Source organism: Dermacentor variabilis, chromosome 4 (genome assembly GCF_050947875.1).
Source record: "Dermacentor variabilis isolate Ectoservices chromosome 4, ASM5094787v1, whole genome shotgun sequence".
In the NCBI taxonomy this organism is placed as follows: domain Eukaryota; kingdom Metazoa; phylum Arthropoda; class Arachnida; order Ixodida; family Ixodidae; genus Dermacentor; species Dermacentor variabilis.
This window is the reverse complement of record NC_134571.1, coordinates 118,239,549-118,261,817: the sequence shown is the minus strand read 5'-3', so window position 1 is coordinate 118,261,817 and position 22,269 is coordinate 118,239,549. Positions and strand designations below refer to the sequence as shown.

The following is a 22,269-nucleotide window of genomic DNA, read 5'->3' as shown; positions in this document are numbered from 1 at the left end:
TATTCAGATTCTCCCCGCTCTTTTGAAGGGCTTGCCAGGTCCCTGTGCAAATAACGTGCACAAGATAAGCGAGTACAGTCTTTTCGCAGATGGAAAGAGGCATTTGCTTCTTTTTCTTTCTTTCTTTGTTTTTTTTTTTTTCATTGAGTCCTGCCTCCTCACGAAACCGTCGCATGATCACCGAGTTCATCCGTTTCCAGTTACTATTGCGACCGCACTTAAAAGGCTGTCATAGCGTCACATCGGCTAGCAGCAATTTTATAAGAGGCACGTGCTATACGGCGGCCAAGATGAAGCGAAAAGATGCGCAGAAAATCAGGGACGTTAACCAGTAGTAGTTCTGGTTGGCTAACCTGTGCGGAGTGAGCAAAGGGGTAACGGGATATTTAGAGGGAGAGGAGATGCCAACCAGGAAAGCAGAAGGTACGCATAATCCAGGTGCACTCTCGAAGTTCATCAAAGGCGGCTCGCAGACTTCACGAACCGAAGGAAAACGGCTCATGCATGCACCGTCGTGTGACGCAATCACAGGAAGCACCTTTACCACCGTTCACCTTTGAAGTGCGATGTTTCTCCGTTATTTTTTTTTTGTCTCATTTCCTTCGAACTTCAAGAAAAGGTGGCCGATCATTAGCGTTGGGTGCAAATCAGTATCAAATTATTTCGTTAAGTCGCTGACACGCTAAATCGGAAACGCTTAAAAACGTGCATCGTCCTAGCAAATATTAATTTTCGTCGGTCTTGGCACTTATAGGCAGCAATATATATTTCGATCGAAACTATACATATGGTCACCGGACATGCCCGGCCAAACCTAGCCGTTTTAATAATTAACTATCGCAATCAATGCTGCGCCTTCGATCAAAACTGCGAATTTATTTATTTATTTATTTATTTATTTATTTATTTATTTATTTATTTATTTGTCGATACTGCGCAATGTTCCCGCATGCTGTCCTCACATGTTCTCGCTTCCTTGCTGTCTTTTGTTTGCCCCGAACAGGAGGAGATCAGTTACAACACGATACAGAAACTGACCTACCTCGACTGCGTCATCCAGGAAACCATGCGGCTATACCCGCCCATATTCGGGTGAGTAGGCGCGGGCTTTCATGCATGCATTGCAAAAGCACGCACCGTGGCTATTTCAAAGGTGAAGTTGCACAAAACGTCGCTTAGGCTTTAAAACAGCACTAAAATTATAGCTCGTTTACGAGGCATCGTGAAAAATAACGAAAGCATAGCTGCTCGAAGCATTGTAAAAAATGTCATGCGTTTGTTGTCAAGCATTCTGCGTGCTGTATACTTTCTTATGTGGGTGCCCCAGCGTTAACCATTAAATAATAAGACCGCCCGTATAGAGAAAATATCCAAAGTAGCTTAATCAGTTGTACCTTTAGGCGAGTTAGAACTCTACCGCAGAAAAAAAAAAAAAGCGGAGGAGGGGAAATGTCAACAGGACACATGCCGTATCATTTGTCATTGTTCCTTCTTTTTGCTGCGCTAAGGCTTTTGTTATCTTAGCGTAAATTAAGTCGTGCCTAAAATCGGCCAGTGGTTTGATCAGATAAACAGACGAGTGTCGATAGAAAGAACAGCAGTTCCCGTATTCACTCACACAAAAAAAGCTCTTACGATATAGAATTGTTCGTAACATCAAATTGCAGCCAATCCTGCCGCTGGACATTTTTTATTAGCGAAAGCGGCCAGCCAATGGTGAACAGCACTTACGAACGAAAAGCGTTGAAGCAGCGAAACAGAAGCCCATGATATTATCATGTCCACAAGAGTTATCGGAATGCAAAAACTATACAACGTCACTCGGGGAGCAAGGTCTGTATATTGCACTTATATCCTTCGAGACGGACGTTTAAAGGAACTTTACAGAGTAGTAACACTAAGTTAGTTTAGTCTAGCAAAAGTTTCTTTCTTTGTATTTGACATCCTGCCTTGGTTCTTTTCTCTTTTTTCTGAAACATAATGAATATATTCAATAATGTTGAGCTTAGTCGCTATGGCGTATTGCGTACAGCGTACAATACAGGTTAGTGGTACTACGCGGGTGCTGACGTAATACGCGTAGCGTTGTTCCAGCAATCTATAAAGCAATACCTACGTCTGCGCAATTCAAACTTTGAGCCGTTTGTTGACTTGCTTCCCGCTAAGCAATACGCGTCAACAAGATTCTTTTTTTTTTCTTTTCTATTTAGGAGGAAGCTTAAGCTCGGGCTAAATCTAATGCAGCCTATTCATAAACTAGTAAAGCGAAGAAATTCTTTTCTGAGGTAACCACTGGACCTACTTGAATGAAGTTTGTCGCAATTTAGAAAGTTAGATCCTAGTCTCCGTAGGTACAAAAGGTGTCAAAAATTAATGCTTCAAACGTAGAAGCCGGAAGTTTATAAATTCGTGACTGTGCAGCAAAAACAGGTATCACAGTTCTGCAAATTGTGCCCCTAAGAGTATCTAAAGCGGACTAATTTGATATATGAAATTGCAACTTACCTGAGTTTGTGCTCATGTTTCCAAAGGTTTTGCAAAAATCTCATTCAAATAATAGCGGTATATTTCGGAGTGATGCATTGAAGATCAATTCTGTACACTTTAGCTGCAGTCTTAGTTGTACGTTACAAAAGCCGTTTTTCCATGCCGAGTTATGGAGTTCTAAACTTCATAGTTTCGTATTTTGAGATTTTGAAATTTTCTACAATATTCTTTTAACAATCGACGGCCTCAATGAAAACCCCGCTTCCCACGGTAGCTAGATTTTAACTTCTTTTAAGTACAGCAAATCCCATCACAGTTCGGTGCAATGGTTGCCCAGAGAAACGATTTCTCCTTCCCCACTTATTGAGATAGGAGACCTCGAGATAAAGATTTTTGCCAAGCCTCTTTGCATGCCTCATGTCACGCTCACCTCTGACGTCCACTTAAAGGGCCCCTCACAAGGCCTGGCCATTTTGAGCTGGCAAGCGCAGAGCATACAATGCGCGCCAACGATCGTGTTTGCAAAGAATTACATCGCTACACGCCGAAGAAAGGTCTGGAATTTCAACCTGAACACCGTTTTCCCTTCCCCTCGCGGCGACCGCGCTCCAAGCCGGACGGTGACGTACTGGTGTCCCTGCGCCTGCGTACGCAGTATGACGTCGCTCGTAGTGACACGTGACTTCGAGAATTGTTCACGGAACCATCTGCTATTTGTGTGATCTGCTGCTTGAATTGACGAATTGAAGTTTACAGAAGTAATAAAACCCACAAACGGAATATCTGCGTGTTTTTTTTTTCTTTTACTTCGCACCGAAGCAAGAGAGATGTACTTCCGCTTCGTCCGCATGTTCCCACGTTCGTGCGGTCACGTGCGCAGGTACCGAAACTATGCCATTTTCTACCGTGTTCCAGCGCGTGATCATACTCTGCGATCCGCTTGTTCGGTCTCAGTATTTGTATAGCACTGAGTTATACTGCTAGTCATGTGTCCTTGTGCACAGCGCGCAAAATCGTGCGCTGCGCAAAACGAGGCAATCACAACAGCTAGCGCGCAACTCGGTCAGCGGAAGTACGCAGCGCCGACAAAAAAAAAAAAAAAAAAACTAGGAGAAAAAAATGAAGGCGGGTCCCGTGACGTATGCGTCACGTGATCCTCGAGGTCCGGTGTGGAAGAACGCAGGGAAGGAATTTCACTTGTGGAGGCTAGACGGAGCGATTGGGGAGAGTATCTCGCTTGGCATTGCAGATCGCCTGCTGAAATCATGGGTTCGCGGTAGTGAAATATTTCTATCTCGGCTATTAATGGAGTCGATTTGAAAATTTTTTGCGGCAGAACGCTCCCTAGAGAGTTCGTACAACTTCTAGCGTATGACCAAAAGTTGCTATGGGGGCTGGTGAGGGGCCCTTCAAGGATATACCTCTCTCTAAAAACACGCATAAAGGAATGGGCGCGCGTGACCGGAGCCCAAAGACTTTCTGCAAGTGATGTGCAGGGTACTGGACCAGCTGGACAATTGTCCACTTTCAGAACTAAAAGCTTTAGGCCAATGCTCCGAAAGAACATCCGCGTTGAAGGCCTTATTCGCGCTATTAATGTTCTTGCGGTCTACAGGGCTTCACGACAGACTCTAAGAATGCCGCCCCCTACCGTTCTGTAGTGTGCGCGCTTTGTTCGTGCTTGTCTCCCTTTCTTTCTATCTCCCCCTTCCACTCTGTTTCTCTTTTTATCCCTCTTAACCCTTCCCCCTGCGCAGGGTAGCCAACCGGAACTACCTCTGGTTAACCTCCCTGCCTTTCTCTGCATTATTTTCTCTTCTCTTCTCTTATAATGTCAATACCTATGCGTGCATCTAATGTAGAAGGCGCATTGAAACACTACTCCAGAAACTATTCTTGGCTAGGCCACGGACAGGTCTCCCAGCTGAAGCAGCCAACTCAAACCGCGTTACTGGGCTAATTTATCAAAAATATACATACCGGCGTTGCGCAGCGGATTGCCGACGAAAGGCGAGGAGGAAGAGGCAGAAATTAAAATTTGCGCGAATGTGCAGAAGCGTCAGTCTTACTTTTTCTTTTTTCAATTGAGACGCTCGCAGGGAAACACTGGCTCTGCCGGCAATACATCAGAAATAATATGCATATCTCGTTAGCTCGTACGCCAGCCGCATTCGAGCTAATCTGATTTATTTATTTATTCATTTATTTATTTATTTATTTATTTATTTATTTATTTATTGGGCTAACCGTCCCAAAGCAAACTGGAACTCTGAGGGACACCATGGTGGAGGAGGATTGATTTGTATTATTATTATCGTTGTTGTTGTTGTTGTTGTTGTTGTTGTTGGTGGTGGTGGTGGTGGTGGTGGTGGTGGTGGTGGTGGTGGTGGTGGTGGTGGTGGTGGTGGTGGTGGTGGTGGTGGTGGTGGTGGTGTTGTTGTCGTCCTTTTGCATTACCCACCTCGAAATGAACCTCACTGCGCTCGCACACGCAGGTTCGTCACGAGAGAGGCAGTGGTCGACAAGCAGTACGGGAAGCTGAAGATTCCTGCCGGCACGGCGGTGATGGCCGCTACCGAGTACATGCACCGTGACCCCTGCCACTGGGAAAAGCCGAACACGTTCGACCCTGACAGGTGATCACCACTCGATACTCCCTGCGATCGCCAGTTAGTTGGACATGAGTGGCTTCGCGGAGTTGGCCAGGCCAACAGAACGCGTAATGCAGTGTCTGCATACGCCCGTCCGCGCATGTGGAAAAATTCACCGCGGTAAGCTGTCAACCAGAACATTGATGCATTTCGCGAGAGTCTCGACTGCGTGTTTCCCAAAACTGGTGCAAGGCTCAGTTTATAACAAAAAGCTAAGCTTTGAGTACTGGCCGTAATGAATGATGCAATTACCATAAATTGTATCTCAATTCATTAAAATAGTTAAGTGGTCAAACTTTCTCAATTAAAAATCGTGCAATTAAAAACAGTAGGTTCATTAAAGCCTTCCGTCTAGTCCGGTGAACTTGAAGTAGTTCAGAGCAGTCGTCGTAGCGTTTGATGCTACTGTACGGTCACACAGTGCGGACGAATGAGTACTTTCGGACAATGTTTGCCTGCCAATGCCTGCTAGCGCCGAAGCCAGCGTCTTCCGTTGTGCATAGAGACGACAGTCAAAAAACAAATGTCGAAGAGTCTCAGACACTTGGCAGCGTTCACAGTTCAGGCTGTTCGCACGGCCGATAAGATGTGCACAACGTCGAGTGAAGGTGACGCCCAGGCCAGTCCATCGAAGCACTCTTGATTGGTGCCGTTTTACTTTAGCCGCGAGGCGGAAAGTCCCGTCGCAGTCTATCCCGCAAGCGCCTGTACCGATGGTCTGTTTGTACCCCGTAATGTGGCTGTGCAACCTCGAATGAGTGAAGTCTCTAATCTACTGTTTTGATAATCGGAGTGTCGTGTGTCTGGCACTACAATGACACAACTTTCTTCCCACGACAAACGACGACGGGCCAAGTCCTACTAATAGCGGGCTGACTTTGCTCACTGCGCAGGTTCCTTCCCGAGCGGCGCAAGGGCCAGAACCCGCTCGCTTTCCAGCCGTTCGGCGCAGGGCCGCGCAACTGCATCGGCATGCGGTTCGCGCAGATGGAGATGCGCTTCGCGCTCGCACACGTACTGCGCAAGTACCGACTCGAGGCCACGCCCAACACCGACAAGGTATGGCGTAAGCATTGACATCTCGCAAGCTTTGGGAGACACCAAAGCGACACAATGACCAGCACGAACTCGTGACTATGCCTTATGCGGCAAGCGACGGAATCACGTGACACGCGCACAAAAAGCGAAAACTTAAGTAACCATCAAAACACTTCTCTAATCAAAAAGTGAAAGAAATAATAATGGAGGAACCGAAACACTCGACTTGTTAAAGACCACAGGAAAACAAACAGACGATGAAGTAAAAAGAAAGGCATAGCTGAAATTAACTGTTTTTTCTTTTATTACTTTATATGGAAATGTGCAACTAATAAAGTAAAAAAACTGGAAGTGAAAGAAAAAGCAATGTGAATGCCAGTCAGACACGAACTAACTACCTCCGCCTGCGTTTGCCACGCTTTACCGATGGAGCTATGACGACCGCTCCTATCATCCCCTGTCCACTTTCTATTGCGTTTGTTGTACCTATGTCTACTAGAACTATAGCGCTGGGAGTGTTAGCCAGCGCCCCTTGAGTCCATGACTGAGATTGTTGTAGATCCTTTCAACCGCTGGCGCCACGTATTATGCGAAGTCACGAGACACTTACTCATTGAACTCTCGGATGATACCTAAAGGCATCAAGACTACCATAACCGAAACTATCGCTGTGCAGCTCGCGAGAAGACTAAAGAAAACCGAGAGGCTCGATTTTTTTTTTTTTTACGAACAAATCAAGCCAGCGCATAATGAAGCAGGGGAAAGCGCGTAAGAAATTATCTGTGTATAATTGAGAGCAGTGGGGATAACCCATATTCTAGATTACATTAAAGGTCCCCTCATCAGGCCACACATAAAAGTTTTGGTTATATGCTGGAAGTTATGTGCCTTATGTGAAGTGTTCTACCACAAGAATTTTTCAAATTAGATCATTAATAGCAGAGATAGAAATATTTGAGGTGCCGCAAACCCATGAGAGAGAGTGTGACTGTGAAGAAAAAAAGGCGCTATTTTCTTTAGCCCTTTAGGGCGCACGACTCAGATCTTGGGGAAAGGGAGGGGGACATAAAGACATAAAGACGTAAGAAAAAAAGATAGAGAGAAGGTTGAGGCGATTGCAGAGCTCGGTACCGTGAGGTACCTTTGTCAGCGGGAAGACAATCTCTCTACTTACCCCCGTCTAGCCTCCGCAAACGAAATTCCATCCCTGCGTTATGGCACATCGGAACCTGAGGTTCAGAGTTACGTGTCACTGCAGTGAGTGACGTCACAGCACTGATGCATACTGCGTAGACGCACTAGTGCGATCTTCGTTTACTATCCGGATGTAAAATGGCGTTTGGTTCGAAATTTAAGCTCTTTCCGCGCCGCGTATATAAGGATGTAATACTTAGCAAACACAATCGTTAGTGCGCATTGTACATGCCCTGCGCTTGTCAGCTCAACGTGGCCAGACGAAGCGAGGGTCTCTTTAAGAGAAAATGCAGCAGTTGGAATGTATATGCAGCGAAGCTTTGTGCGAGTGCATAAAGAGTCGAAACACGAGTTTGTGTTACCGAATGTCCGCACGAAGTGACACGGAAGGCTTTATTCAGGCATTGTAGAGAGGCTAATGCAATGTAGCCACCGCGGATGCGCTAAGGCGAGCTGTCTGGCTTTCTTTCCCCCGCACGACCGTCACCGTGGAGGCATAGCCATCTGGTGGTGGTGCAAGGAGCCCAGTGGAGAGCGTACTCCGCGGTGACTGGTTGGTCTATTCTCCAAGGGAACAGCCAGGTCGCAGCACCCACGGTCACGAAACCCATTGAGGTTCGCAAATAAAAGCTTCGCTTTTAAAATGGAGTTGGCAGCCCATGTAATGCGTAGGGCAGACCACCGGTGGGCCATTAGAGTTGCAGAATGGGTCCCAAGAAAAGAGAAGCGCAGTCGATGGCGGCAGAAAATTAGGTGGGGTGGTGAAATTAGCAAACTTGCAGGCGCAAGTTGAAATCGGCTAGCGCAAGACAGAAGTGATTGGAGATCGCTGGGAGACCCCTTCGCGCTGCAGAGGACATAAATATAGGCTGATAAGGATGAATTAATGTGAAAAAGGGAATTGCTGCTGGTGGGAGCCCAACCTCCACGTAACGCGGGTGATAATTGGGGCTACCTTCCGGTCTTCCAAACTTCACAACAAATCGTGCCGTTTAGCTTCCCAAAGCATCACACTAGCTACACCGTATAGCAGACGGCTAGCCTGGTGTTCCTTATCGTGCGCACAAATAAAAGTGTAACAAGCAATTCTTTTTTCGCCCCTGTCGTGTGTCGCCCCTGTCGGGAATCGAACTCGACACCTTGTGCTCAGCAGCAGACGTGGCAGCAGAACGGGATGGCCACTTTCACCGTGGAGGGCAACGTATCCCATCATTCATGTTTCGATGACAGTCTGAAGTTAGAGGAGCTCATCAGATGCTGCGACGGTCAACGCCCGCTGGGGCATGCGGCAGAATCCTTTACCGTGACCTGGATTAAGCGTACCAGGGAGTGGGTGATGCGACAAGGACTGCTTCCCGTTCACCTCTTATCGGTTCTCGCGGCACTAGAGAGTCTTACTTTGTCCGTAATCTTCTTAAGGCTTGGAAATTACAGGAGCCATGGACGGCAGTAGCACAGCTAGTGCGGCATTTTTGTAGCATTTTGTACAATTATGTTAAATTCATTTTGTCGCGTCAGTGTTTTTGTCGAAAAAAAAACGCCGTAAAAGCACGGCACATTACCGATTGTATAACGTCGTTATGCAACGCTTTACCACAGCAGTAAAGGAGAATATTTAGGCAACTGCAGTGTTAGTTCTGCATTCTCCCTCGCTGGACACTGCGTCGCCAGATGACGCTAAGAGCGTTCTTTCTGTATGTTTGTGCCATACGCCTTTCTGGGAACCCGGTATACGGACATGCTGAAACCTGGGGGAATGGGCCTACAACTACGTGAGGGAGTTTCTGAACGATCGCAAAGCCACCCTGACGGTGGCGGCCTCGAGTCCGAAGAACGAATCCAGGGAAGTGCAGGTACCCCCCAGGACTCAGTTCTATCTCCGCTCTTTTTCAACTTAGTCATGCTGGGTCTCCCCAGCAAACATCGGGAAATCGAAGGAATCCACCACGCTATTTACGCAGACGATATAACGATTTGGGAGGACCGCGGCAGTGACGGCCAAATTGAACAAGCACTACAAACGGCCATTCACAAAGTCAAAGAGTACCTCCAAGGAACGGGCCTCAAATGCGCCCCGAGCAAGTGCGAACTACTCCTTTACCGGCCCACGCGCAGAGGCATGCCACCAAAGAGCTACACAGGACCCCGGGAGTACGAGGAAATCGGCGTGTACACCCAAGACGGAAACGCAATCCCCAAAGCAAACAAGATCAAAATCCTCGGAATGATCATTGAGGCCAACGGAGCTAACGGCGAAACCGTGAGAAAGATCGAAGGCAAAGTCACCAGCGCCACGAGACTCATAAAGAGAATAACCAATAGACACGCGGGCATGAAGGAAGAAAACGTCATTCGACTGATCACCTCCTTCGTTGTCAGCAACATCGCGTACGTAGCCGCCTACCACAACTGGTACGTCGCGGAAAAGAACAAGATCAACACGCTCATAAGGAAAACGTACAAGATAGCCCTGGGCCTCCCGGAATCGACAAGCACCGAGCTCCTGGCTCAGCTGGGCATATACAACACCTTAGAAGAAATAGCCGAAGCACAACGCATCTCGCAGCTCGAACGCCTGTCGACCACCACGACGGGAAGGTATACATTATGAACACGCTCGGCATAACGTACCACAACCAGCACGGCCAGAAAATATAAATCCCCAACAAAATCAGAGACACCATTACGGTGGCAACCATCCCAAGAAACATGCATCCCGATTACAACCGTGGTAGAAGAAAGGCAAGAGCCGAGGCTCTGCTCCGTTCATTCGGCAGGAAGAGAAACGCGCGCTTTGTCGACACAGCCGAATATGCGAACGGCCAAAAATACACCGCCGTAGTCATAGACGCAGAGTCCAAAATCAGAACCACATGCAGTGTATACACCAAACACTCGGAAATAGCGGAGGAAGTAGCGATCGCGCTGGCCCTCACAGAACACGAATGCGAAGTCGTACTAAGTGACTCGCAAACGGCAGTAAAGAATTACGCCAAAGGTCGAATTTCCAAGGAAGCCCTGTCCATTCTGGCCAAAGCGGGCAGATCATATGGATCATATAAGCGGGATCATATGGTTCCCCGCGCACGTCACCACGGAAAGCGACACGCTCTCGAATCTAAACGAGACGGCGCACCGGACGGCGCGAGACATGACCCGCCGCGCCGAACAGGGCAACGCCTCTCGCACGACAGCGAACGCTTCTCGAACAGAACGGGACAGGCTCACCAGATACGACATAACCAGTGCTTATTTGAACGCCAGAAGGATATACCCACCGCCGAGTCCCAAATTGAACAGGAGGCAGGCCGTCGCCTGGCGACAACTCCAGACGAACACCTTCCCTAATCCATTCTGTCTGAAACATATCTTCCCAGATAAGCATCAGGACGACACGTGCAAATTGTGCCAGCAAGGACCAGCAACACTCAAACACATGCTGTGGGAGTGCAATGTAGTTATAGGAGGGATGTCAGTTACTCCGGAGACCCTGTCGTCGAGGTGGGCCGCCGCTCTGCGCAGCTCAGACCTCGGAATCCAGACGTGGGCAGTCCAGCAAGCCCGTGAGGCGGCGTTGACGCAGGCCCTTGACGTTCCCTCGTGGGAGACCTGAGCCCGGGTCGCGTTAAACCTTGCAGGACGTACGAGAAAGTTGTATCCATCCATCCTTCCATGGGTAGCGCCGTTTGCTGAACACCAGGTTACGTTACCATGAGGTTACCATCTGGTGGTGCAGTTTAACCAGAGGCGCCACATACCTGTTATTGCGTTAACCAAGTATATTATGTAAATTTTCGGCAGCGACATATTAGTTAACGTGCAGCCTTTGTTCCTTCCTCAAGAACACCTGTGTAACAGGTACATCTGTCTAACACGTTGTAGTCGGATAAGGTGTCACAAGATGTCACCGCAAGCATTGTTGCTACAATTCATGTATTTTCTAACCGCGGCAAGTTTCGTAACTTGGCCACAGCCATGCAACGTACGCGCAGTGCATTAAGCTTTGAAAATTTGCAAAGGGCACATACTTCAATCAACGCCGTCTCGTTAACTCTTCCCGCAGGACCCTGCAGAGATCGAAATGAACCCTCTGGTGTTGCGGATCAAGAGAGGAGTGCACGTCAAGGTAGTGCCCATCTAGAAATGCATGCAGCTGCCTTCGTCCCGTCATGTAAATACATCTCGAACAGCTCATTTCGCTTGCGTGCACCTGAACTCATCTGTAATATATACAATGTTCATATGCGAGTGCTTCTGCTTCTCGTTATATTATTCCGTGCCAATAAACTGGGTGTTCTCACCAATGCTGTTCCTACTCCGTGAATGCATTCACAGGAAGGACATTCAGGCATGGAATTAACTACAAATAATCAAGGTAAGTTTGTTCACCCGTGATATCTTTGCTAGCGTGGGGCGAAAAACCAATTTCGTTGGAAGCGAAATTTGCTGTAAAATGAAACTTAACATCGAGGTAACAGTATATAATTTCTGTATATGCACCTTGTACTGGCTGGAGGATGCTATGGCACTTACATTTATCAATCCAGCGTCGCCACAGCGGCCGCACGGGAAGCGATGTAAAAGAAATAATATCGCTAACAACAACGACCTACGCTTCATCACTCCTCCGAATGTTAGGCACTGAGCATTAGCACTTTACTGAGCATGCTCAAGCGCATGAATTTTCTTGGTTTTAGCAAACATGTCCAATGATGCATATGCAGAGCATCCAAACGTTTGACATTTTTACATATCAAACACATTTCCCTCGAGGTAATCCGTCAGTGTCGTCACAGCAAATGTTTATAGCGTCAGTCCTATTTATTGCTGCCACCTTTCGCTAGGCTGCGTGTTCTGGACGATTCCAAAAGAAATGAAACATGCATGTCCGCTTGATATTTTTGTTTTGTCTGGTTTTTCTTTCTTATATGTCATGTATCCAGACTGCCCAGATCCAAAACTTTTATTCCCAAGAAGCGTTCCCAGCAAGCCCAAAAAATATTTGAAGGTGGCAGCGCAAGCATCCTCCTTTTGCTTACCACAATATTTTCCCATATCTCAGCCGAATTAAACTCAAACTAAAAAGATTGTAGAAAACATTTCTGCTCATCTTAATGCGCCTCGCAGTAAATTATTTTCATGCGTTTTTATGCGGTCCACATAGAAAAAAAATGCAAAAATAAATTCCAAAAATGGCCCGAATCAGAAAAATTTTGTAACTTTGATGCGTCTATTTCACGCAGAAACTTGAAGAAAGTATCAAATAGAGAACGTTCTCTGCAGCGTTCGTGCAAAATATTATCTTTCTACATGAAATATGAGAAAAAAGTTGCACGATTTCCAACAAAAAATTATTTCAAGAATAAAATAATAGAAACTCCGCTCCAATTTCTGAAAAAATTTTGAATGGAAGTCCGCTTACGTCGAGCAAAATGTGGGCGCGATAATGTTCCCTCATTTGCTTTATTCACAAAATGTACCAGGCCAAAGTGGCCCCTGTTGAGCGTGCTGGCCTCAGTACCTTTGCTGGTTGTCTTATCGGGGGCATTGTACGCAAATCTAGTTCTACTTTCTTTGCTGCTAAAGAACTTCGCTCTGGCAGCTTGTTTCAACCAAAAATGTACTGTCAGATTTTATTTGTGTACATTTGGGGGGGTGCGGGGGTGGACTTCTGCATCCCTCTAAAGTGCTAATGCGTACTAAGTTTGCAGCCTAAAACATTAAAGGCATCGCACTTATGCCTTTAACACTCTGCACTCGCTGCCTGCCTATCAGATACACTACAGAACGGCCATTCAACTCTCTTTCTCTCGGGTACAAGACATTTTGCTCTCTCGATCCTTACAGAGTGAACATTGCATTTCAATCCATCCGATGTTTCGGGATAGTAAAACAGTGCTTTTGAAAGCAACTCGGCTACTTAATTCCTGAGATACACCCCCCCCCCTCCACCACCCATCTCCCCACCCCCAGTTTTTAGAGCGTATGTCGCACTGATGCGTACGTACTTGTTGTTTGTGTCGTGAAAATACCGGGGGCGCAGCGTCGCAAGTATAGGAAGTACACGCAAGATTATTGTTGTAGGGGAAAGAGATCAACCCCAAAAGTTGACAATTTCCCTTAGAGTGCATATGCTATGTTTCCGGTGCATAAAGGGTGCAGAGGGTTTCCAACGATGCACTGGGCACGTTCCGCTTCTGCTCGGCAGTCGTATACACGGTGATACCGCACACAACTGGCAACGTCAAACGCAAACAGCCACGGACAATCGGTCGAAAGAACCTTGCCCAAGCTGCTACGTCACGCGGATTGCTATCGGCAAAGTCCGCGTACACACGGAGTTGGGGTGCCGTTATCTTCCTTCTCAATTCCTGCCTCACCGTACGCATGTACTGTGCTTAAAGGCAGAGCGACTCGAGCCTGTGAACGGACAACGGCGCTCTCCCGCTCTTCAATCGATTATACACACTTGACGTAGTAGCACAAGTCCCATTAAATAAGTCGAATACATTTGCAAACATGTTTCACTTGGTGAGTGGAGCATATATGAGGAACAAACTCCCTCGAGCGTCGGCTCTCATCCTGTATGTCACTCTTACAGACTGCGACATTAATCAGACGCCATCAATACAGAATGCAACAACGTGGCTCCACATAAGCTTCATTAAATTGAACACCTTAATTTTTTTTCTACAGAGGGTTCCGCTTTGTGTAACTTATATCATCATCATCATCATCAGCCTAGTTACGCCCACTGCAGAGCAAAGGCCTCTCCCATACTTCTCCAACTACCCCGGTCATGTACTAATTGTGGCCATGTTTTCCCTGCAAACGTCTTAATGTCATCCGCCCACCTAACTTTCTGCCGCCCCCTGCTACGCATCCCTTCCCTCGGAATCCAGTCCGTAACCCTTAGTGACCATCGGTTATCTTCCCTCCTCATTACATGTCCGGCCCATGCCCATTTCTTTTTCTTGATTTCAACTAAGATGTCGTTTACCCGCGTTTGTTGCCTCACCCAATCTGCTCTTTTCTTATCCCTTAACGTTACACCCATCATTCTTCTTTCCATAGCTCGTTGCGTCGTCCTCAATTTCAGCAGAACCCTTTTCGTAAGCCTCCAGGTTTCTGCCCCATATGTGAGTACTGGTAACACACAGCTGTTATACACTTTTCTTTTGAGGGATAGTGGCAACCTGCTGTTCATGATTTGAGAATGCCTGCCAAACGCACCCCAGCCCATTCTTATTCTTCTGGTTATTTCAGTCTCATGATCCGGATCCGTGGTCACTACCTGCCCTAAGTAGATGTATTCCCTTACCACTTCCAGTGCTTCGCTACCTATTGTAAACTGCTGTTCTCTTCCGAGACTGTTAAACAATACTTTAGTCTTCTGCAGATTAATTTTCAGACCCACCCCTCTGCTTTGCCTCTCCAGGTCAGTGAGCATGCATTGCAATTGGTCTCCTGAGTTACTAAGCAAGGCAATATCATCAGCGAATCGCAAGTTGCTAAGGTATTCTCCATCAACTTTTATCCCCAATTCTTCCCACTCCAGGCCTCTGAATACGTCCTGTAAACATGCTGTGAATAGCATTGGAGATATCGTATCTCCCTGTCTGACGCCTTTCTTTATAGGGATTTTGTTGCTTTCTTTGTGGAGGACTACGGTGGCTCTGGAGCCGCTATAGATATCTTCCAGTATTTTTACATATGGCTCATCTACACCCTGATTCCGTAATGCCTCCATGACTGCTAAGGTTTTATAAGTAACTATATACGAAGAGGTTAAGAGCGCATAGACGACGCGATGTACCAGAGCTTAGTTTCACGAAGGCTGTTTTAGCGAAACGCATGCGATAACTGCGCGCGCGCCAACAAGTCTCTATACTCTGCCCTGCTAGTCATTGCATTATTGCAATGCATTATTCCGTGCAGGCACAGCTATTTTAATAAGACGGCGAACTCCTCGGTGGTGCCCGTTTGGCAAATCTCGGCGCTGGACCGGTACAATTAATCCAACAAAGACTTCGCTCCTTTCCCATAGCCGCTAATTCAAAACGCTTGCAAAAATTGTTGCGATGTATATCCCTTTATTATCCCTTTCGTTACCGATCACTTGCTGCATTAACGGCACAGATATGCCTTGTTTTCATTCTTTTAAAGCTTAAGCAAACATACACGCAAAGCAAGAGCCAGCAATATATTACCGAAAATCGTTATTTCAGAAGAAGGATTCTAAAAGTATGTTTTTCTTTTCTGAAAGAACAATAACTAGTAGTTTACTTAACCGCAGTTCCACTGAAAACTTCACTTGAAAGCTTCAAAACTTCATTTAAAAACTTCAAAATTTTGGAGGACTGGTTTCATGCATAGAAGGCAGCGATCTTTCGAGGAGAGTGAAAAAAGCATGTACCATCATGCACTATTTGTCTGTATGAAGGAAAGTAATTCCAGCATGGCGTTGCCCAGGGACCTTTATTGAGGCCATTGTTGTTTCTGATATAAATGAATGATATAACGCGCATATTGAATTCTTCTTACCTCAATATGTATGCGCATGGTACGAACGTTTTATTTACTGATGCAGACATAGTAAGCTTTGACAGAATTGTGTTAGCGTTTACTTGATAAAGCTCTTCAGAAAATGGTTGCAAACAAATTGGTGAGCCTAAATGTGAACAATTTAGAGCAAGTAAATATGAAATCTCCAAATACACGCGCCTCACACCGCATCAAAGTAATTTCTCAGGGCACTCAAGTTGAGCTGATAACAAAGCTTAAATTTGGGGGATTTTCATGGTCCACTCGTGTTAATAAACAAAAAGCTGAACTGCGTAAAGATTGGAAGGATACGAGCATAAAGGATACAATAGCTTATCACCATATGGATAAAATATGTTTTGGACAAAGCATTTGTATATCCTTAATTAAGATGAGGCACATTAAAATGTCGCCTGATAATGATGACAAATTCCAATGTATTTGTCATCTTTCAAAAAAAGTCTTATTCCCATATTCATATATTCAAGCGTCGAATATATTTAAGTCAACCAATATTTACAAAATACTGCAAAAGAAATGACTGGACACAATCAATGTAACTGCAACAATTCTCTAATAATATAACCTACTTCCTCCCCCTTCAAACACGCTAACTAGATTACGTCTATAAAATTCGAAATCTTGAGGGTAAAATGCCTGTCGAAATAATGGCTGTCAAAGTCTCTATAAATACGGAGAAAATATTCAAGGTGAGAAAATTTACTGCTGATCATTATTTTAATCATTCAAAAGTAAATGCAAGAGGCACTTGGTGCAACACATGATTGCCCTTGGCGCTCACATAAGGCACTCGTACATTAGAGGCTCACGTGTAGCACTTCTAATCTCTCCGGTGTATCCCGCACAATGAAGTGCTCTCATCGTTTGCGCATCCGTCTTGATATGTGGGCTCATGAGTCATGTACAAAGTATGCATCATCGTGTGACAAGTGTGTGTCACTTTGCGCCCATTCCTGCCACTTTTTTTTGATGTGAAGTACATTCATTTGTTTGATTTGTGTGGTGTGATGATGCGAAATGTTGGCAGCTTTCTTCACCGGTTCTTAAAAAAAATTAAATTATGGGGTTTTACGTGCCAAAACCACTTTCTGATTATGAAGCACGCCGTAGTGGGGGACTCCGGAAATTTCGACCACCTGGGATTTTTTAACGTGCACCTAAATCTAAGTACACGGGTGTTTGCGCATTTCGCCCCCATCGAAATGCGACCGCCGTGGCCGGGATTCGATCCCGCGACCTCGTGCTCAGCAGCCTAACACCAGAGCCACTGAGCAACCACGGTGGGTCACCGGTTTTTCCACAACACTTGATTGTCTAATGAACTTGAAGAAATGACATCAAGAAATGAGCCAACGGGAACATGCGCACAAATATGCACACAAAGACGAGCGCTTAACGATCGCGCGCGTGAATCAAATGAGCGATGAAGCAAATTATTGTAATTGTGTCATGTGTACTTGGTCGTTTTAGGTATACTGCTCCAAGATCCACAGTAGACAGCTCTTCCTTCTATACTACAACTTATTTCGTTCCCGCTGAACTGTTACCAGTTATTACAAGTCGGCATACTCACGTTCTCATTCTGTATCTTCAAAATTTCTTTTCGAAGTGCGAATTGTTAAATTTTCGTTCAATTCTGTAAAGAGGACCGAGACTCTGTGAGGCCATTGCTTGCTTTCGCCTCCCCTCCCTTTTCACCGTGATTGTGCAAGGAAGTAAATAAATATTGAATATAGAGTGCACATTGCAACCGCGGTTGTTTTCCATGAGGAGGCACAGTTGACGTGCAATTTCCCTCCATGTAAACCAACCATCGCTGCTGCATTGTCTTTTGGCAGAACTCTCTCTGAAGGAAAGCGCACTCAGGCTATCGAGTGAAAAACATTGCCGTGTTGACCTAGGCGATCATGCTAGTCGACCACATCCACCTTTCTTTCTTCATTTCTTTCTTTCTTTCTCTATCTCTTTCTCTGGAAGGAAAACTTGCCAGTGTCAAGAGTGGGAAAACTACAGGGCAGCTACAACGAGCATTGATTGTATAACATGTATCTCAAGTATCGGCACTATCTTTTTTGTCGCATTCGAAACAAATGATGAAACACTGCGTAACGGCAGAGCCGACGCAGCTGTGGCTGGCAGAGAATGGTACTTCGATTAACATGACCAGCGCATGTTGAGAGCGGAGCCACACGCAATTAGAGGGAGCGCTTTCGTTCCTGCTGAAGCGTACAACACTGCCACACAATATACATCTTACTGGATACTTATTACGTGCATCTATGTTTGTACCTCGTACCTTGAGTATGTTAGCCTATCGCCTATCATGGGCATTGCGGGGGTGTGGAAGATTCACAAACGGAACTTTAAGCATGCATAATAAGTTGCGCGGATAGGTAAATTACTCTTATGAAACAGCAACACGGCCACTGTCACAGTATAGGCTTCTCATGCCCGAAAGGACAGCAGCAAACCTGTGGCGATGCCGCCCCGAAGTCCTCGAACCAGCTCGTCATGACTCGAGCTATTTTTACAGCGTCTACACTCGCCTAGCTAATTATTTACCCGTAAATAAGCATTGCATTAATTCCATTCCAAATGAGCCAGAGGCTTAATCTGTATAGCAAATTTACAGGGCCCGTATTCACGAAAACATTTTACTCTAGAACTGCTCGTAAGATAATATTTCAGTCAATACTGGTACTGGACACGTCATTATCGCAGACAGCCGCCCAGTACCAACGAGCCCTTACGAACGAAAAGGTTTACGAGTCCGGCCGCTGAACTTTACCGGCTTAGAAATGGTCCCAATTTGAGAAACATACTTCGAAATCAACGACGTCACATACATACCAGTGCTCAGGTTATGAATACGCAGAATTTATCGTCAATACAACCCTCTCCCATGACCCTTTTGGCGAGTCACATCGAAAGCATTTAATTTCACCCTGTGAACAATGGCGCTCGTTATCTGCCTGAGCTCAGGCACTGTGGCACATTCGGCCATATCTATCATTTTTGAGTCGGGCCTAGGCGTCGCTGTCAACAACGTGACAATGTAAACTTTAGGCACGCGCCATAGAGTTGTTGTCTTCCCGTTTGCCAACCGATAAGAAAGCAACGGCAGTTCATAGCTGTCGATGCCGACATCGGAAAAAAACCGGACCGGTTGGCTGGTCTTACCGCGCCGAAGTTTGTCGCCTGCCAAATCTGGGCCCCCTCGACGCGACGCGTAGGTGCCAAGATAGGCACCGCCTTCTCTACGGATCGAGTTGCTTGTGCAAGGCGCACTGTGTCCCTGGAATATCACAACTCTTTCAAACGATCAGCACATCCGGAGTTGCTCTCAGTTGATTAGGATGCTGCCCGGTTGCTTCGAGCCAGTGATTGCATAAGCGTCGCTAAGAGGACGTTGTCACCGCGTTGGAGCACGCGAAGACAACGTCGAAAAAAAAACAGCGGAAAGGTCGCGTCAGCAGCAACGACAGGCGAAAGTCCATGCGACGTGCCATCCACCTCTCGTGAACACGTCCACCGTAGGCCGACTTCTCGGTGCCGTCATCGCTGTTACAACCTTTGTTTTGTCTGTGGTCCGCTCACTTTGCCGACTGGATCACTGGTAACGATATCACTAGCATCAATCTATAGAATTTTTTATCACGTGCAAAAAAGGACGTCTTTACTGGTTTAGCTATGTGCTCCTGGCCGGGGTTTCACACACTTATCGATTCTATTTACGGATAAGTGTAAGGTCATCTATTACACTCGCAGCTGCCTGTATGAACAGAGAAAAGTTACATTGGCCTGCGTTACTACTCCAACAACGTTATTGAAAAAAATTAGTGCTTATTGCAGCTTTGTTTTCTCTAAAATTTCACTAGAGGATTGCATGTTATCGATCCACATTGTTCATTAAAAAACTTGCCTCCCTTGCTTTGTTAATACGGACTTGCAGTTGCAGACATGCATCAAAAGCAGTTAACATTTCTGCAGCAGCTCGCTTATGCGCTAAAGACGGCGCATTTACACGATGCAGTCATATGAGACACGGCGCTGGTCAAAATTGGAGGCAACACGTCGATCCCTGCTGCGTTGGTCTTCGTCGTCTGCGTAACGATTGATCCTTCTCGTCTACCGATTTTGCTCCTGCAAGACGCATATAATGCGGCTGGGCGTTCTTATGAATGCACGGTCGAAAAGTTGCCAAAATAGGGAGCTTTCATTTCCAAGGAGTGAAATATAGGCTGTAGGCGACATTTCACAAGGGCTCCTTACCGCATATCTAGCCTGTCAAAACAAGGAGAGCGAATTTTGCACTGGAATTGGAAATAAGGCGTTAGTACGCGTACTGGCGCCACCATCCCTGCCACCCTCCATTGCTCTAAGTCCTTTGTGTGGGCTAGTTGCTTTATTCATTAGGAGGTTCCATTGCATTCTTTGACATCAAGACCTACTCTATATAAATATTCCGTAAAACCTATGTTTTTGCCATAATTAAGCCGATTCTTATTCTGATTCCAAAACTATGGGCAGCGCTACTCACAAAACTGCAATAATGCGTTGACAAAGAAGGGACCCGCACTACAGTATGCGCCCAACGTTTCTCAGCTTTCGGAGCGCATCACAGCTTTCAGAGCGCATCGTAGCTACAGCAGTTCGCCTGAACTGCTGTCGCCGGGACTATCACCATCACAGGTAAACAGTCACAGGAAGGGTGGCCGTTCACTATGAACGCGCGCCGCGTTTCGAAGGCCACCCCACTGTGCGTTCGCGGAGAGCGGAGGCCGCAAGGTGGGCAGGCGAGAGTTCTCGCTCTCTCTCGAGATGCCTCGGGAGCCCGCGAGGATTCCCGCGCGTTTCAGTCGTTCCTCGCCGGTCGGGCTCGCCGGCGAGAGCATTGACCTAACCGCCTACGTGACGACTTCGGCGCCTGTGATTGGCTCGCCCGGGCTCGGGTTTGGCTAGCTCAAAAAAATGGGTTCGGGACCCATCCTCGCGCGGCAGAGCATTTTTGCCGCGAAAGCGCCTTTCGCGGCGCGCGTTTTTAAAGGGACCCTCAAAATGATTTTGACGATTTTCTACAAACGTACTGGGTTGTTAGAGTAAGTCTTTCTGATCATTAATTGACGCATCTAAGTGCTCCGCGTAAAGCGTGTTATTACAAGGTTTTAAAAATGTACATCGCTGCCGATCGCAGCACACTGCTCGGCGGAATTTTAAGCAGCCCCTACCCATATGACGTCATGTGGGCGAGCTATCCGATTGGCTGCCCAGGGCGAATCATCGATAATTTTTCCACCTTTATGATGAACAAATGATGATCACAATAGTTGGAATGTTAGTTAATTTGTTTCTATAAAAAGAAAGTAACAGAAAGAAAATGCACAAGAACAATTTTTCACTGTAATTAAGCACTTCCTGCACACAGCAAGCGTCGTCTCCTTGTGTTACAACGTGCTCCATTTTGACGAGAGCTCTGCGGTCAGAGTCGGTGTCGGTCTTTTCGCGAGCACTGTGATTCGACTTTGTTGCGTTGTGGACTGCAAACGTAGCGAGTGGCAATATGTCAAGCTGCGACACTGTGTCCCTCTGCAAGGCAGCAGGCGAGCGGACTGGCTGCAGCGCAACGGACTGCCGCTATCCGATCGGCGCCAGGATTTGCACGTTTGCGGCCGTCACTGTACACCGGAAGATTACTAACGCAATAGCGTTTCGCGAGTAAACGCAAGCGCAAGAGGACAGGGCCTGGCCGTGGCCCCTTGCGTGTCGTTTTACGGGATGAGCAGAAGCGCATATGTCAATGGTCTGCACGGTGCAGCCACCTGGTGGCACAGAGCTCAAACACACACAGTAGTAGCAGTAACAAAATGTATTCTTTGCAGCTGGTGTAAATTTTTCGCAGGAGTGTAATCGTTAACACGTTGTTTTTGTAAATGTTTAATATGTTTTACACTAGGTTAGAGCTATATTAGCTCTTTGTTTGGCTGGTTAAGCTCTGCGCCAACGGGTGGCTAGACCGTGGAGACCGATCAGGCAGCTCACGTACGTCTGCGCTAAAGTTCCTTCATCAGCTTGAGTTTATGCCTCCACCGTTCCGTCGAAACGCCCAGCTAGCCTGTGGTTATCGGAATTCCAGACACGTTCGGCGCTGCGACAGAATGCTCGCAACGCACGCTGCTTCGATAGCTCTCGCTTGGGGTCGACTGCCAAGCAGCTGGCGGAAGAGTTTGGAGAGGCATCGCGCGTTCGCCCCTAGAGAACCGGAAGTCGACGACACGACCTGCCGTCATGACGCGAGCCAGTGAAGGCGCAGCTTAGCCTCGACCACTTGGCGAAA

At 46.6% G+C, this 22,269-nt stretch overlaps 1 protein-coding gene across 3 annotated transcripts in view; it reads left to right on the top strand.

Annotated features, from left to right (window-relative positions):
- Nucleotides 1-11,674, top strand: part of LOC142579680 (thromboxane-A synthase-like) — a 66,027-nt gene extending 54,353 nt beyond the window's left edge. For all 3 annotated transcript variants that reach the window (XM_075690132.1, XM_075690133.1, XM_075690131.1), the window contains exons 12-15: nucleotides 1,004-1,092; nucleotides 4,983-5,123; nucleotides 6,032-6,197; nucleotides 11,434-11,674. In XM_075690132.1, coding sequence (XP_075546247.1) covers nucleotides 1,004-1,092; nucleotides 4,983-5,123; nucleotides 6,032-6,197; nucleotides 11,434-11,511 — 474 coding nt within the window. In that variant the 3' untranslated portion in view covers nucleotides 11,512-11,674. The remainder of the gene's footprint in view (nucleotides 1-1,003; nucleotides 1,093-4,982; nucleotides 5,124-6,031; nucleotides 6,198-11,433) is intronic.
- The last annotated feature ends 10,595 nt before the right edge of the window (nucleotides 11,675-22,269 follow it).